General features: G+C 50.4%; 1 protein-coding gene across 1 annotated transcript in view; it reads right to left on the bottom strand.

Annotated features, from left to right (window-relative positions):
* NWD1 (NACHT and WD repeat domain containing 1) overlaps window positions 1-14,478 on the bottom strand; it is a 61,874-nt gene extending 47,396 nt beyond the window's left edge. Inside the window, 6 exon segments of the mRNA XM_025885681.2 lie at window positions 2,207-2,504; window positions 6,855-6,971; window positions 8,571-8,605; window positions 8,608-8,656; window positions 12,860-12,957; window positions 14,146-14,478. Coding sequence (XP_025741466.2) covers window positions 2,207-2,504; window positions 6,855-6,971; window positions 8,571-8,605; window positions 8,608-8,656; window positions 12,860-12,957; window positions 14,146-14,254 — 706 coding nt within the window. The 5' untranslated portion in view covers window positions 14,255-14,478.
* Between the last annotated feature and the right edge of the window lie 307 nt (window positions 14,479-14,785).

Raw genomic sequence — 14,785 nt, 5'->3', positions numbered from 1 at the left:
ATGAGAGGGGAGAGGGCCAGAGGGAGAAGCAGGGTCCCCGCTGAGCCGGGAGCCTGATGCGGGACTCGATCCCAGGACTCCGGGATCATGACCTGAGCCGAAGGCAGTCGCTTAACCAACTGAGCCACCCAGGCGCCGCTCAAGTGGGAATTCTTAATGGGCTAGGCTTGATCGAATGCGATCATGGCTGGGACAAGACCATGGGACCAGATCCTCACAACGATTCTGTGATGTACTACCTCAGACTAGTTCCATTTTACAGATGAGGACCCTGAGACTCTGAACCTGCCAGAGGTCAGCACAACTGGGAAAGCGCGAGGCTGACCTGCAAGTCCAGATCCACCCCAGAGCACAGACCCCAGACACTGGTTACAGTCCCAATGGCAGATATCTCTATGAAAGCAGTTAGCACATTTGGCTTCATGTCACAGAGCAAGCAATAACAACACAGTAAGTGCTCAATAAATGGTAGCCATTAATGTTATTATTCACATAAACACTGTATTCAAAATCGATATGTCCTTCATAGTGTTAACCAAAGTATTGGGTTAGCATCACCGGTGATATCAGGTGGGTGTCAGGTACCCCTGGTATGATGGGATAAGGGAAAGAACTTCACCTCCGTGGTCTACTTCCCAGAAACCTATAACCCCTGTCCAACCATGAGAAAACACCAGACAAGCCCAGATTGAGGAACATTCTGCAAAAGACGTGGCCAGTGCTCCTCAAAATGGTCAAAGTCATGAAAAACAGGGAAAGGCTGAGACACTGTCACGGTCCAAGAGAACTTGAGACGTGACAACTAAACGCAGCATGAAAACCTGGACGGGATCCTGGGACAGAAAAACATTAACGGGAAAACCGAGGAACTGTAACTAGACTCTGGAGTCTAGTTAATCGTCATGTACTGATGTTAATTTCTTACTTCTGGCAACTGTCCTGTGGTCACATAAGACGTTAACGTCTCTGTGTGAAGAACATACAGAGACTCTGTACTTCCTGCAAATCTAAAATTATCCCCAAATAAAAAGTTGAGTTTTAAAAATTGATATGTCATTACTAGAATTAATATATATGATAGATAATAATCAAAACATTTTAGTACAATTAAAATACTATTGACACCAATTACATTCAATATCTTTAAACAAGTCAATGTGTTTAACATGTTCATAATATAAATCCATGTATTTAATATGTGGACAAAATGAGTTCATGTTTTTAATATTTTAGTAAAAGAAATTCATATACTATAGTTTTGGTGATATAAATGGACATATCTGACATACTACTGAACACGTGAATGGCAATAATCTGTTTCTTGCTGGCAGCAAGCAGTGGGGAAATGGCTTGGTGACATTGCCATTTTTTGAAAAAAAAAGATTTATTGATTTATTGATTTATTGATTTTAGAGAGAGAGGGAGCACGAACAGGGGGTAGGGGTAGGGGCGAAGGGAGAGGGAGAGAGGGAATCCCAAGCAGGCTCCACACTCAGCACAGAGTCTGACTTGGGGCTTGATCTCAAGACCGTGAGATCATGACCTCAGCCAAAACCAAGAGTCAGACACTTAACCGACTGAGCCATCCAGGCACCCCGGCAACACTGTATTTTTAGAAAAATCCTTCTGGTAGCCAGTGCGGAGGATGGAAGAGCCAGAGGTTAAGGCTAGAGGTGGGAGGTAAGGGGCCAGCTGGGAGCTGGGTGATGGACTCTGGTCAAATCCCTATTCCCCACCTTAGGTGTAGGAGACCCCTTCCTGTACCTCAGTTTCCACCTCTGAGGCAGGTGCAGGGAGGCTGGAGGACTCAGTTTCCCCAGCAGGGGCTGGCTCCTGGGCTAACATAAGGTGACCCTCTGTTCCAGTTTTTCCAGGACTGTCTGGGTTTAGCCCTAAAAGTCCCCAGACAAACCAGGATAGTGGTCATCTTAGAAGCCTTCCCTCAGAACCAGGAGTCTCCCTGGGAGAAGGGGAGTGGGAGCTGGAGGAGGAGAAGAAAGGAGGGTCCTAACGGACAGAGAATTAACCAGGGCCTGGCTGAACTCTGGGATCAGTACAATAACCTCTTGCAGAACCAGGGACCCAAGAGCTAGTCTGGTCTGGTATTTACAGGAGTGTAGGCTATGGCTTTTGGACAGAATGTGATGCGTGTGTTTGAATTCAGGGCATTTCCTGTGGCCCCTGACAGGGGTCCCTGCAGCCTCACCTGACCAGTAGTAACGGTGCCACTGCTCCTGGGTGATGAGGCCCAGCCTCCGGGCCTCCTGGGCTCCGGAGCGCAGCACAGAGGTCAGGGTGGCCTCTTCGGGCCCGTGGCCCTCCACGGTCCCTAGCGCCTGCAGCAGGTAGGTGGGGGGCACAGCGTTCTCATCCCTCTGGAAGCGTCGAACCACCAGCTCCAGGTCGCGTGGCCTGGAGGTCAGCTGGGCTCTCAGAGCCTCCCACTCCTTCTCCTCGATCAGTGTGGGGACTGGACAGGGGCCGTATTGGTCGCCTAAGAGGGCCTGGCAGAGAGAGGGGCACGGGTTCAAATCTTGGCTTGGGCACTCAGCTCCGTGACCCTGGGTGAGATGCACTGAACGCCCCAGACAGGGGCCCGGCTGTGGTGCCACGGTGATGGGTTCATTAAGACGCAGGCTAGAGCCTCAGAGCACATGTGCGTGAAGGCCCCTGAAAGCAAGGGACATCAGACAGGTACATTTTGAATCTGATCATGTACCAAGCATCAAGGGATCTTTTGCTGGGAAAACCCTCTGTGGAAGCTGACTGATGGCCCCCTAGGATAGCCAACCCTAATCCCTGGCCCCTGTTTCACACCTTATATGGGAAAGGATTGTGATAGTTATTTTCAGGTGTCAGTTTGACTGGGCTGAGGGATGCTCAGATAGCTGGTCGAATGTGATTTCTGAATGTGTCCATGATAGCATCTCCGGAGTGAAGCCGACGGCCCTCCCCAGTGCAGGTGGGCATCATCCAATCCACCAGGGGCCCAAATAGGACCCCCCCCAAAAAACAAAAACAAAACAAAACAAAAAACCGAGAAAAGATGAATTCCCTCTCTCTGCTTGAGCTGAGCCATACATCTTCTCCTGCCCTCGGCCATTGGCGCTCCTGGTTCTTGGGCTTTGGGACTCAGAGCGGGACTTGCATCCTCAGCCCCCTGATTCTCGGGCCTCAGGCCTACAACTGAATGACACCACCTGCTTTTCCAGTTCTCCAGCTTATAGATGGGAGATGGTGGAACTTCTCGGCCTCCATAACAGTGTGAGCCAATTCCTGTCAGAAATCGTATGTATCTCGTATCTCTCTGTATTGCCTCTTGGTTCTATTTCCCTGGAGAACCGTGACTAGCACCAAGGTCTTTGCAGACGTGCTTAAGTGCAGGATTTTGAGCTGGGGAGATTATCCTGGATTATCGGAGCCCTAAATGCAATCCCAAGAGCCCTTAATAGGAGACAGGCAGAGGGAGAGAAAACTACAGCTTCTCATATATAGGCACCGGCTTGTCCCAGAAATAGAAATGTGGTGGAGCTAAGGCCTCCATTGGCCCTGCCCACATCTCATGCTATGATGTGGTCCCGGGGGCAGGTGGGTCTCAAAGGTACAAGGTGGACCCTGTCTTTATTTAGATTTAAGGATCGAGCTGAAGAAGAAGACATGAGAAAGGGTGCACGGGGCAGAGTGCCTTGCAAACAGAGGGGGCAGGATGTGCAAAGGTCCTATGGCAGGTAGTGGCTCCAAAGAGCTAGAGCAGGAAAGCCGGGTGGGGGAGGTGTTTGAGGAGGGGGCAGTGGTGAAACATAAGGCCATCCCTTGTGCTCATTTCAGCAGCACATACACTAAAATTGGAATGAAACAGAAGGCCATCCCCATAGGCAAGATTTTGCGGGGGGTGGAGGTGATGAGGCCCTAAGACTTTGGTCTTTTTTTTTTTTTTTAAGACTTTGGTCTTAATGCCAAGAACCCTAGCAGCCCCTCTCTCTGCTCCAACAGAAGGTGCAAACCGGAATGCTAGAGAATTAGGCTAGAGATGGTCTAGGACACCGAGCCTGACGTCTTGAGTTTCCTCATCATAAAATGGAAGCAATCACCCCTCCCCTCTTCACTGGGTTGTGCCAGAATATTCCACGGGTGTGCACAGAGGAAACTTGGATAAACAGAGCCTGTGATGATGGGAGGTTGAACAGGAGGCCACTCTCTGGGGGCCTTTCCCAAAGCATCAGCCTTGGAGCAGTGAGAGAAGTTGGAGAAGCCAGCCGACCACAAATCAGATCTTAGGAGGGAGACAAAATGGAAAATGCTCCTGCCTGAGGGACCAGAGCAAGAACAGGAAGAGCTTAAAAAAAAAAAAAAAAAAAAAGAAACAACAGGAAGAGCCTGAAGGAAAAAGGTCAGGAGCCACCAGGAGCAACTCTCTGGAGACGCTAGAGCTGCGGGTGGCCCAAGAGAGCCAGAGCCTCTGAAGGAAGTACCATGGGGAGGCTTCCTCTGTTACTCTTGCTGCCTAATGACTTATTTACCAGAGAGATGCTTCTCCAAGGGCCGCCAGCCCATCTCTGATCTCCACGGGAAGACCCCGCAGTCGGAGCCACTGAAGGAGAAAGATGCAGCGACTCTCGGGGGACAGAGGGAGATGCCTGGTTCAAGAGGAAAGCGGGAAGCGGGTAGAGGTCAGCCGCCTGCCCAAGGAGCCCTTCTGGAAGGATGAGCAAGGTCCCCGGGCTAGTCGGGCCTGGGGGAAGCTCAGAGATCGTCATCCCGTCCCCCATGCTACCTGGAAGCTGCGTTGTGCTTTTCACTGCCTACAATTTGGGTTGCAAAATAGAATTCCTCCTGGAGTTCCTTTTTTCCCCATCACCCATTTTTCTTTAGAAAATGTCTTTCCTTTCCTTTTTTTTTTTTTTTTTTTTTGAAACTCCACGAAATGATCAATCGTCGGGCTCATTTGGAAAACTAAATTGGAAGATTGGGGGGAAGGTAGGAAGGAGATACACAGCAGGAGGGTAGAGCCCTCCAAACACTAGGATGCATTTTAAAGCAATAGTAATTGAAGCAGAGCGGTTCAAAGGGCACAAACTTCCAGCTATGAGATAAACAAGGACTAGGGACATATAATACCCAGCACGAGGACCATAGTGGATGCTCCTGTACATGTATTTGAAAGTTGCTAAGAGAGTGGCTCCTGAGAGTCCTCCTCACAAGGAAATAAACCACCTTTTTCTTTCTCTTTTTTTGTATCTATAGGAAATGATGGATATTAATTAAACCTATTGTGGTCGTCATTTCATAATACGTGTAAGTCAAGTCATTAATGACGCACATCGGAAACTTACACATTGCGGGATGGCAGAAACATCTCAATAAAACTGGGAGAAGGGAAAAAGAAAGGCAGCACCAACAGACAAAGAAAAACATAGAGCAAAAGACTGAAAACGGAAGTCTGACTCAATTGATCGAACTTCACACATAATAAAGAAAGCTTCTCACACATGTTCGCCATGTCTGAGTTTCTTCTGGGGGAGGGAGGTCTCATCTCCAAGGCAGTACTAGACCCTTCGGCAGCGCTGAGAGTGTGCTCATCTGTGTTGTCTAATATGGTGACCGGTTGCCACATGGGACTATGAAGCCATCGCAACGTGGCTGGTGGCCCTGAGGACCTGAAATTTGAATCCTACTCGATCTTCATTTATCTACCTTTAAATTTGCCTCACGTGCTTTGTGGCTACTGTGCTAGACAGTGCGATTCTGAAGCCAAGCAGCCTACAAATATTTCTCTTTATTTCCCTAGAAAACAGCTTTTGTAAGGGGGACCACCCTCTCCTACAGTCTCCTTTGTCTTCAGGAGAGGCTCCAGGGGAGTTTTCTTTTTATTCCGAACTGCTCGAAGCTTCTTTGTGACTAAGGCGTTTTGGGCAAAGATACTTTCTTGACTTTTTCCCTCTTTACCTTTTAGGACAGAGGTCAGCAAACTTTTTCTGGGAAGGGTCAGATAGCCAATCTTTTCAGTTTTGCAGACCAGGTGGCTTCAGCCACAACTATTCGGTTCTGTGTGTGTAGCTGGAAAACAGTCATGGATGATAGGTGAATGAAAGCGTGTGGTTGAGTGCGAAGCTTTAATTACAAAAAAAAGAAAAAGGTTTATTTACAAAAAATGGGCCAGATTTGCCCCAGAGGCTGTAGTTTGCTGACCCTTGCTCGCACTTATGAGCTCAAATGTCATAGTTCTTGGATGTATCTGGAACTTGGTGGTGGAATAAATTAGGACTGTGGAATAGCATTTGCCGATTGTAGCCCAAACGACTAATTGTGAGCTGGGGGTTATTTTGGGGACAGAGAGGGTGCTGTTGGGGTGGGAGGAAAGAATGAATACCCTGGAACATGGAAAAACCGGTCCCACGTAGCGTCAGAGGAAGTTTGCCCTGAGGTAGGCTCTAGACTTCTCCCAACACCATGAAGCACATGGGAGAAAAGAATTCCCAACATCCTGTGGGTTTCCATCCTTTCTGTGCTTTTCCAGGATCCCCACATTCCACACACATGAAGTGGATGAGGTGAGAAAGCTGGGGGTAGGTTCAGAGCAAATTCTAAGTTTCCCTTGGGCTTCTACCCTCTGCTCTCCAGCTCACCTGTTGCTTCCACTTGGCTGCTAATGTCTGGATCCCAGCTAGCTTGGTGGAAAATGAGTAGTGATTGATTAGCAATGTCTGCCCATGGGCAGGCTATGGAGATTAGGTACCATAGCAGAAATGCCACCCACATCCCTCCACTGATAGGTTTGGCTAGTGGGTAGGAGCCATATATCGGGGCTGGAATGAGAGAAGTAATCACCAACCCATCCCTCCCAAGAGACTCACAACAAAAGCGGGCCCTATGGATGTTTTCCGACACCGGTCGAGCTCCTCCAAGCAGAGTTCTGTGGTCATGTGGTCAGTGGCCTCAGTGTTCCGAATACCCCACCTCAGATCAACAACCTGGAGATTATAAGTGTCGGTGCGTCAGGGAGGTGGCAGAATGGGTGATTTTTTTTTTCAATTCTTTTTGACAAAGGCATAAAGTTTCTTTCAGTAATTTTTGACAGTCTCTCCCCAAAGGGGGGATGTCCAAATTGAAAGAACTTGAATGAAGCCCATAACCCCAGGGCCATCATGAGGAAAACATCAGATAGGCCCAGATGGGGGGCATCCTGCAGGACAGCCAGTCAGCCCTCTCCAAGACTGTCAAGGTCATGAGCAACAAGGAAAGACTGTCTCAGACCAGAGTCAACCCCGCTGGGTCCCCTGGACAGGGTCCTCGACCAGAGAGAGGACACAAACGGAAGAACCAGTGACATCTGAATGAGGCTGGTTCATAGCAGCGTACCAATGTCCATTTCTTAGTTATGACAAATGTGCCTGATGATGTAAGATGTTCACAATAGGGGGAAAACTGGGAGCACAGCATATGGGAACTCTGGACTGTAGGCCACCTTCACATAAATCTAAATCTGAAATAAAAAGTTAACTTAAAAACAACATATCAGGGGCACCGGGGTGGCTCAGTTGGTTAAGCGGCTGCCTTCGGCTCAGGTCATGATCCTGGAGTCCCGGGATCGGGTCCCTCGTGAAGCTCCCTGCTCAGCGGAGAGTCTGCTTCTCCCTCTGACCCTCCCCCCTCTCACGCTCGCTCTCTCAAATAAATAATCTTAAAAAAAAAAAACAACATATAAAAAAATGTTTAAAGAACTTGGCCATATTCAAACTGTTCCTTCCTAAGTGAGGACATGTCCATACTTGTTCCCAGAGCTTTCTTTGCAAAGGAGGGTGGTTAGTTTGGCCAAAATCAGACTTGGCAAGGTCTCCTTGACAACCGCACGCTTGCAGTCCACTTTCGCCTGCTTGCCCGAGGGGGGCCAGGCAGAATGGCTCAGAGTCTGATGATCGATGGCAGGCAGAGTCCAATTCCCAGCACTGCTTCTTTCTTAGTGATATAGAAACTACGATGCATCTTATAATCAAGGGGGCCTGTGATGGTGTGGATCGTTGTCACACAGGTCAAGGAGTCAGGGTCAACTGAAGCCAACACTCCAAAGATGCTTTGTCAGTTTCCCCATCAAAACGTTCAGGGGGCAGCATCCTACTCCTGGATTGGTGCGAGAGCCATAGGGGCCTCTGTCTGGGGACTGCTGTCGACTGTGCCCAGCAGGTACACCATTAGTGTTCCCGAAAAAGGCACCTCCCGCTTCTGTGTACACCCCAAACACCCCCACGGTCCTCTTAGACTCCCCCTGAAGCTGCCCCAGTCCGGGGAGGACCAGGAGGGCAGGACAAACCAACAACGAAAGGCAGGTAAGTGGCATGCCCAAGCAGCAGGGTCCCAAGGCGGCCCCCCCAGCACTCCCACACCTCCTGGGCTCCCCGAAGTGCCCGCAGCTATAATCCCTCCCTCTGCCTTTTTAGAGGACTTTCATCTCCACGGGGCATCACCAGTGCGGAGCCTCTCGGAGCCAAGGGTCCCGTGTGACAGTGTGGGTGGCAAACCCTTGGTCTCTAATTTCAGGACAGGGGACACCGAGGCAGGGAGGAAGCTATTACCTCAAACATCAGCCCATGCTTTTGGCAGAAGGTTTGCACTTCGGGGAAGGCCGTGCTCTGTAGGGCTTCTCTCTCTGCATCCATATCTGCAGGGAACAGCATGGAGGATGTTAGCTGGAAGATCCCAGAACCCTTTCTTGCCCCCACGGCTCTGCTTTTAGCCTCATTTGTCCCCACTAAGGCTGGGACCCTGTGGGGCAAATGAAAAGATACAAAAAAAAAAAAAAAAAATCAAGAGGTAAACCTGAGAGGGACTTTCCTGGTATTAGTGCTAAAAATCCCACATCCCAGGAAACCCCTTAGTCCCAGCTAACCAGGATAGTTGGTTAGCCTAGCTTAGGGTTGCCAGATAAAGTATGGGATGCCCAGCTGCATTTGCGCTTCAGATTTTTAAGCGATGAAAAACTTGATAGCATAAGTATATCCTGTTCCGTGCACTATTCGGACGCCTGTGCACATCTGATAAGCCCAGTTGAATCTGCATTCCAGATAAACAACAATTCATCTGTTAGCATAAGTATGTCCCAGGTCATGCATGTACTATTTGGGAAATACTTATACTAAAGGCTTATTCATTGTTTATCTGAAATGCAAATTTAACTGATGTCCTGGTTTTGCTGTTCTGTTTTGTTTTTTGTTTCGTTTTTTGCTTTTGCTAAATCTGGCAGCTTTACCCGGGGTAAACCTGGATTCTAAGACCTTCTGCACCACTGACTTCACTGTGTGGCCCAGTGCCAAGGGTCAGGCTATGCTCAGGTTCCCCCCTCTGTAAAATGGGGGTGATGCTTCTACTTTGCCGGGCCGCAAGCTCCCCAAAGTCAAACGCCTCTGCTTGTCTTGGTCATGGCTAAATTCTCAGCACTCAACACAAGTGCTCAATAAGTGTTAGTTGAGCTACTGAATCTTACAAGTAAAAGCACCTAGCATGAGATAGATGTGGAAGAAATGTTTGTCTTCTCCCCCTGGTCAGGGGGAGGTCATCCCAGGGTTGAGGGAGGGACGCCCAAAGCTGTTGGCACGAAGAAGCTGTCCAGGCCCTGGGATGGGAGCTGACTTGGGTTCCAGTTTTGGCTGTGCCTCCTACCCCACGCTCTTCCCATGCCTAATGCATTCCACGGGTTATTCACATCCGTCCATAAAGTATTTATTAGGAAGTTGCTTTATGCTCAGAACCTTGCTTAACCACTGGGGCACGGTGGCAAACAAGACATAATGGGGTGATGCTGTGTGCTGGAGCCAGCCCCCACCGGCTTGAAAGAGCTGAGTGCTGGGCGCCTGGGTGGCTCAGATGTTAAGCATCTGCCTTCGGCTTAGGTCATGATCCCGAGGTCCTGGGATCGAGTCCCACATCGGGTTTCCTGCTCAGCGGGGAGCCTGCTTCTCCCTCTGCCTCTGCCTCTCTCTCTCTCCCTGTCTGTCATGAATAAATAGATAAAATCTTTAAAAAAAAAAAAAAGAGCCGAGTGCTAAATCTTCAGGAATTTTGTGAATTCACATAGCCACTATGGACAATTAAATCATGGGAACTTAAAATGGAAAAGGCAGAGATGGCAAATGCGCAAAACGCATCACTTTGTGATTATTTAATGACATTTGACTGTGAGCTCTGGTCTGGAGTTTGGTCCTGGCTGCTGATTTTGTTTCATGGCAAATATTAGAGGAGGTTCAATTCTTGCACATCTCTGCCTGCGTGTTCAGGCAAGTCCCATCGGCAGCTCGAAATTGACCCTGGCGGAAGGATTTACACCACGGAAATCGGCAGACGGTACAAATCGGGTGTTTTGGTGTTTTTCGTTTTGTTTTGTTTAGACTTGGGGGACAGGCTAGTAAACACCCTGCCAGCATACTACCGTCCTTGCCCCCACAGGGTTCACAACTTGCTCTGAGGAGCCAGACATTAAATACACATACCCCTAACCAGCAGTTACAGGGCCCGGGGCTTCAAGAGTCCCACGACCTGCTGGAGCTCAGGGTGACCACAGCACGGGGGTGAGGGGAGGACCCCATGAGGTCAAGATGGGAGATGAGGAGGGTCAGGTCATGCAAAGCCTGGTGTCTGAGGGGTGGGGGGAAACGGCTCTCACACTCTTTAAGTCTGGCCTGTAGTGCATTCATCATAAATGTTAGTTGCAATATGATTTGTCACTCACAGCAACTCTATCCAAGTCAGGCTCTCAGCCTGACTTATCAAGGAGGAAACAGAGGGTCTAGGAGGTTCCCCCTCACCAGTTCCCATGTGGGTCACTGGCCAGGCTGCATTCTTATCCAGGTCTCCTAGGGGACCCTATGAGCCATGCCCTGGCCACCTCGCCCCTCCCCAAGAGTATCTGCTTGCCTCTAACCCCCCAGCCCTGCCCTGGCCCTTACCCGAGACCATGGAGCTGATGAAGATGGCCACACTGCTGGGCAGAGGTGCTGGGAGGGGGCCTGCCTGACCCTGGAGAAGCCGCCGGCGGGTGCCCGGGCTGAGGGGGCCCAGGCTCATGCTGGCTGTCCACCTGGATGACACTTCCCCAGGATAGGGCCTGGGACTCAGGGACCTCAGGCCAGAAGCCAGGTGGCCTTCCTGGGAGGGCAGCCAAGCAGAGCCTTCTGGAATGGGGCATCCATCTCACCCCCTTGGTGCCTTGGACTCTGCGCCACCTCCAACGCCCCTGGGGAGCTGAAGCCACTGCTCCCCACTGCTCTGCTTGATCTGCAAGCACTCACGGGGGGATGTTGGACAGTGGCCTCCCAGCCAAGGCCCCAGGATGTTGGTTCCTCCAGGCTCTGGAGCCTTTTGCCCCTCAACCAGCCAGCTCCTCACCCCAAGAGCTTAGCAGTTGCTATGGCAACTATGGTTTCCCGGAGCCCGGAGTTGGGGCCTGGGGACCAGCCAGCCTCTAGAATACCTAGGTCTCCTGGGGATCCCTGAAATTCGAGCCCGGGCCCAGGTGCGTGGAGGGAAGCTGTCAGATGCTGGGAGTCGTGCCAGTCTTGGCGGGGCGGGCCAGAAGGACAAACACAGTGGAACCCCCACCTCTTGCTGTGCTCACTGTCCCCTCCAAAGGTGGTCCAGGCACTGCGTGTACATTTTTTAAATTATTTATTTATTTATTTATTTATTTTTAAAAGATTTTACTTATTTATTTATTTGAAAGAGAGAATGAGAGAGAGAGAGCGCATGAGAGGGGGGAGGGTCAGAGGGAGAAGCAGCCTCCCCGCTGAGCAGGGAGCCCGATGTGGGACTCGATCCCGGGACTCCAGGATCATGACCCGAGCCGAAGGCAGTCGCTTAACCAACTGAGCCACCCAGGCGCCCCTGTGTGTACATTTTAAACCAGCAGTTCTCATCAGGGGCATATTCTGCTTCCCAGGGGACCCTCGCACACTTTGGTTGTCATGACGTGGGGGAGGGAGAGCTGCTGGAATCCAGTGGGTAGAGCCCGGGGATGCTGCTCAGCCCCCTATGATGCAACAGACGGCCCCATCAGAGAGGATTATCTGTCCCCGAATGTCAGCAGTGCTGAGAAACTGAGGAACCAGCTTTAAAGCAACTCAAGCCAAATCTCCTTGCCCGCAGGAGGCATGGAGCCCGTGGCCTGCTCTCTCGGATGAGAAGGGAGATTAGCAAGTCTCCAGGGGCAGTTCAGGAGCTACCCATATCAAACTGAGACGTGGTTTTGGAAATAATCCCAAAACACTGCTTGTGACAACATGAAGAGACCTGGAGGGCATTATGCTAGGTGAAATAAGCGGGACAGAGAAAGACAAATACTGTAAGATCTCACTTCTACGTGGAATTGAAAAAAGCCAAACTCATAGAAACAGAAAGTAGAGTGATGGTTGCAGGGGAAAGGGGGTGGGGAGATGGGGAGATGTCAGTCAAAGGTTACAAACTTCCAGTTAAAAGACGAATAAGACCGACCCAGGGATCTAACACACGGTGTGGGGGTCACAGTTCATACTGTATTCTATGCTTGAAAGTTGCTAACGGCATAGATCTTAAAGGTTCTCACCATGAAAAAGAAATAGTAATGAGGTGTGTGTTGGAGGTGTTAGCTAAGGCCACTGGGGTAATCATGGTGCAAGACAGAAGTGCATCAAATCAGCATGTTGGCTACCTTAAACTCACACATTCGCCGATTATCCGACAATAAATCCAGGGGAGAAAAATTAACCAAAAACATGGCCCCTTTGATCAGGGAAAGACCTTCTCATTATCTGACCTGATGGAAAATGCCCTGGTGATCTGAGTGCTGCCCATCACCTCTCCACAGTAACAAACCGCAGACAGAAGGAAAGCATACCTGGGAGTCCATGGGCCTGGTTGGGATGCTGGCTCGTCCATCGCTGTCCTGGAGGAGTTGAGCAAGTGGCCCCTCTCCTGGGACATCAGCCGCATCGTCTGTGAGATGGCAGTGAGAACCACTCAAGGATGGGCTAGGACCAGGAGAGAAAGGCACTCCCCTCAGGATCAGCACATAAGGGAGCACGATGAGCCTGAAAACGAGAACGAATGCCAAACATACCCACGATGGCCCTCCGTGTGAGTGAGGCATTTGGGAGTTGGGAATGCCAAGTCCGCATTTTACATACAGGCACTTGAGAAATGGTGGTATCAGTTCAACCAAACAGCTTGGAGTTCTTGATACCTTTTCCTTCTCTGCCTCAACTTCCCTTCCCTGCCTCATTTACCCAGGAAAAGAGTCTGCCTTTCAGGGGTCCCCAAGATGCCCCCCTCAGATTTGAGGATTCGTTGGAAGGACTCAGAGAATTCGGGAAAGTGGTTCTCATGGCGAAGGTTCATTACAGTGAAAGGACAGAGATGAAGGGCAGCCAAGGGAAGAGGCATGCAGGGCTGTGTTTGGCAGACGCTGGGACTTGGGCTTCTAGTTGCCCCCTCCCAGCGGGGTTGTGCGGGCAGCACTGGATTTTCACAGCAACGGTGTGTGACAACACGCTCGGAGGATTGCCAACCAGGGAAGCTCACCGGGGCCTTGGTGTCCAGGTTTTTCCTGGGCATTGGTCACAAAGACACAGCTGACTTCAGAGTCCAGCCCCCCCCGCCAGAGCTCCTCCAGAGTGGATACCACATGGCCCAAGGTCCCCACCAGAAATCACATCGTTAGCATAGATTCTTCGGGTATATTCCGAGGCCCCCAGGTAAACAAACAACACTCCTATCAGGCAAGGCATTCCAAGAGCTTGAAGGGCACATCCCAGGAGCTGGTCATGGGCCAAACCTTTCATGTGCAGGGTGTGGAAAACCCAGCCTGTTAAATGAAACTTTCCTGCACAGACCTGAAAAACACTGTACCATAATTGACTGTCACCATTTTACAGATGAGGAAAACTGAGGATCAGAGTGAGAACTTTTTCACTAGCCTGGAAGGGTAGGGTAGGGTTGGGGAGTGAGTGCTGGTCGGCCCCCTTCTTCTCCACATCCTGAACCCTTTCATGTCATCCACACCTCGGCTTAAATGCTGCTTCCTAAGCGGCTCTTCCTGACTGTCCCATTGCTCGATGACCACCCCCTACCCCCGAGTCACTCCCAATGCCATCAACCTGTTTTAATCCTCTGCATGGTACTCACCACCAGCTGATACGTTTCTTCTTGCTTCTTTACTGCTTGTCTCTCCACAAGAACATGAGTTCTGTGAGTGCAAGGACTTTGTCTGCCAAGGGCGGCATGCTTGGCACATAGTAGGTGCTCACTAAATTATCGTCCCATCAACGGGCTCATCCACAACTGTCCAACTTCCTTGACTCCTATTTGTCACCGCAGGCAACTGAACAAGACTGGATTTCCCCAGGAAGGACAGAGGTCCCTTGCGGGGCCCGCCTTCTGGTGTTTCTTGGGGGCTTTGGCCTCCCTCTCCCTCCTTTCCGTGGTAGAAGGGCCAACTTAAAATCCTCTGGGGAAGTAGGCTGGAGAAGAGAGTTTTCTGGGTGCAGTGGTGCCCGGAAACCAGGCCCCCGGCAATCCTAGAAACTTTTGTCTTAGGTACTTCCCAGGTCTCTCCCTGCCAATTCGCCCGGCAACCGGGAAAATGAAAAGAAATTGTGTGGTTCCCGGGCCCTGGCTTAGCTGGGCACTTAGCCAGACTTGATGGTTAACCGTTGTGTGCCGGGCTAATACACTCATCATAGAGGAGCCCATTTGTTAAGGGGCCGTGAGGTGCCAGATGGTTGGCATCCCGCATGGGCAGTGTGCCTGAGAGGCAGATATTATG

This window comes from Callorhinus ursinus, unplaced genomic scaffold, assembly GCF_003265705.2.
Source record: "Callorhinus ursinus isolate GAN/ISIS: 27379988/994484 unplaced genomic scaffold, GSC_fseal_2.0 scaffold15, whole genome shotgun sequence".
NCBI classification, from domain to species: Eukaryota; Metazoa; Chordata; class Mammalia; order Carnivora; family Otariidae; genus Callorhinus; species Callorhinus ursinus.
The sequence above is the reverse complement of the archived record's forward strand: the minus strand, read 5'-3'. Positions and strand labels throughout refer to the sequence as shown.